A 749-nucleotide genomic window follows, 5' to 3' on the forward strand; every position below is an offset into this window, starting at 1 on the left:
CCAGCCCCTACTCACTCTTCAGCCACGTCATCATCCTCTTCTCCGGGGTTGAAGGACTCATCTGGAAGGAGAGACTGCAGGGGTCAGCTTATAGCAAGGTGAGGACAGACAGGCCTTCACCAAAGCAGGGTTGGGGAAGAAGCCTGAGCACCAAAGACAGCCCCCCCCAGCACTCCCTCCAGCCCCCCCGGCCTCAGCCCTCACCCGTCTCCTCCCCAGAGCCGTCGCTGCTGTCGTTGGCATTCTCCTCCCGGATCTTGCCCTCCTCCTTCATCCTCTCCAAGTAGGCATCGTGCTGGTCCTCGTCAGAGTCAGCGTATTCGTCATAGCTCTGCTTCATGCCCTGCAGGAGAGACAGCGTGAGGGCCGCTCCCCGCGCTTCCCCCACCTGCACACACCCCACCTCTGGAAATGGCAACTCCTGGCACGCTCCTGGGGGGCACAGCCCCCAGGCAGACTCCACACACATGCACAGGGCAGGGAGGACAGGACAGCTGCCACATCCCCTACTTCTCCCCGTCCAGGCTCCAGAGAAAATGTTATCTGAGTTAGCGGGGGGGGGCCCTCTTGCAAATCATGCTGGAGTTACTGGGTTTAGTCAGGGACCACCACGGCCATGCAGAGGAAACCTGCACCAGGAGTAGGAAGAGGAGAAAGAGGAAGGGATATCGCACGGACCTTTTTCCTCTACAAGGGCAAGGAGAGAAAAGAGAGGTGAAAAAAAAAAAAAAAGGGAAAAGCAGCAGAAT

At 58.3% G+C, this 749-nt stretch overlaps 1 protein-coding gene across 1 annotated transcript in view; it reads right to left on the reverse strand.

Moving 5' to 3' along the window:
* LOC104167944 (FACT complex subunit SSRP1-like) overlaps positions 1-345 on the reverse strand; it is a 3125-nt gene extending 2780 nt beyond the window's left edge. The window contains exons 1-2 of the mRNA XM_009708358.1: positions 205-345; positions 16-61 (exon numbers count right to left, since the gene is read on the reverse strand). Coding sequence (XP_009706660.1) covers positions 16-61; positions 205-340 — 182 coding nt within the window. The 5' untranslated portion in view covers positions 341-345. The remainder of the gene's footprint in view (positions 1-15; positions 62-204) is intronic.
* Between the last annotated feature and the right edge of the window lie 404 nt (positions 346-749).

This window comes from Cariama cristata, unplaced genomic scaffold, assembly GCF_000690535.1.
Source record: "Cariama cristata isolate BGI_N322 unplaced genomic scaffold, ASM69053v1 scaffold38950, whole genome shotgun sequence".
Classification (NCBI taxonomy): domain Eukaryota; kingdom Metazoa; phylum Chordata; class Aves; order Cariamiformes; family Cariamidae; genus Cariama; species Cariama cristata.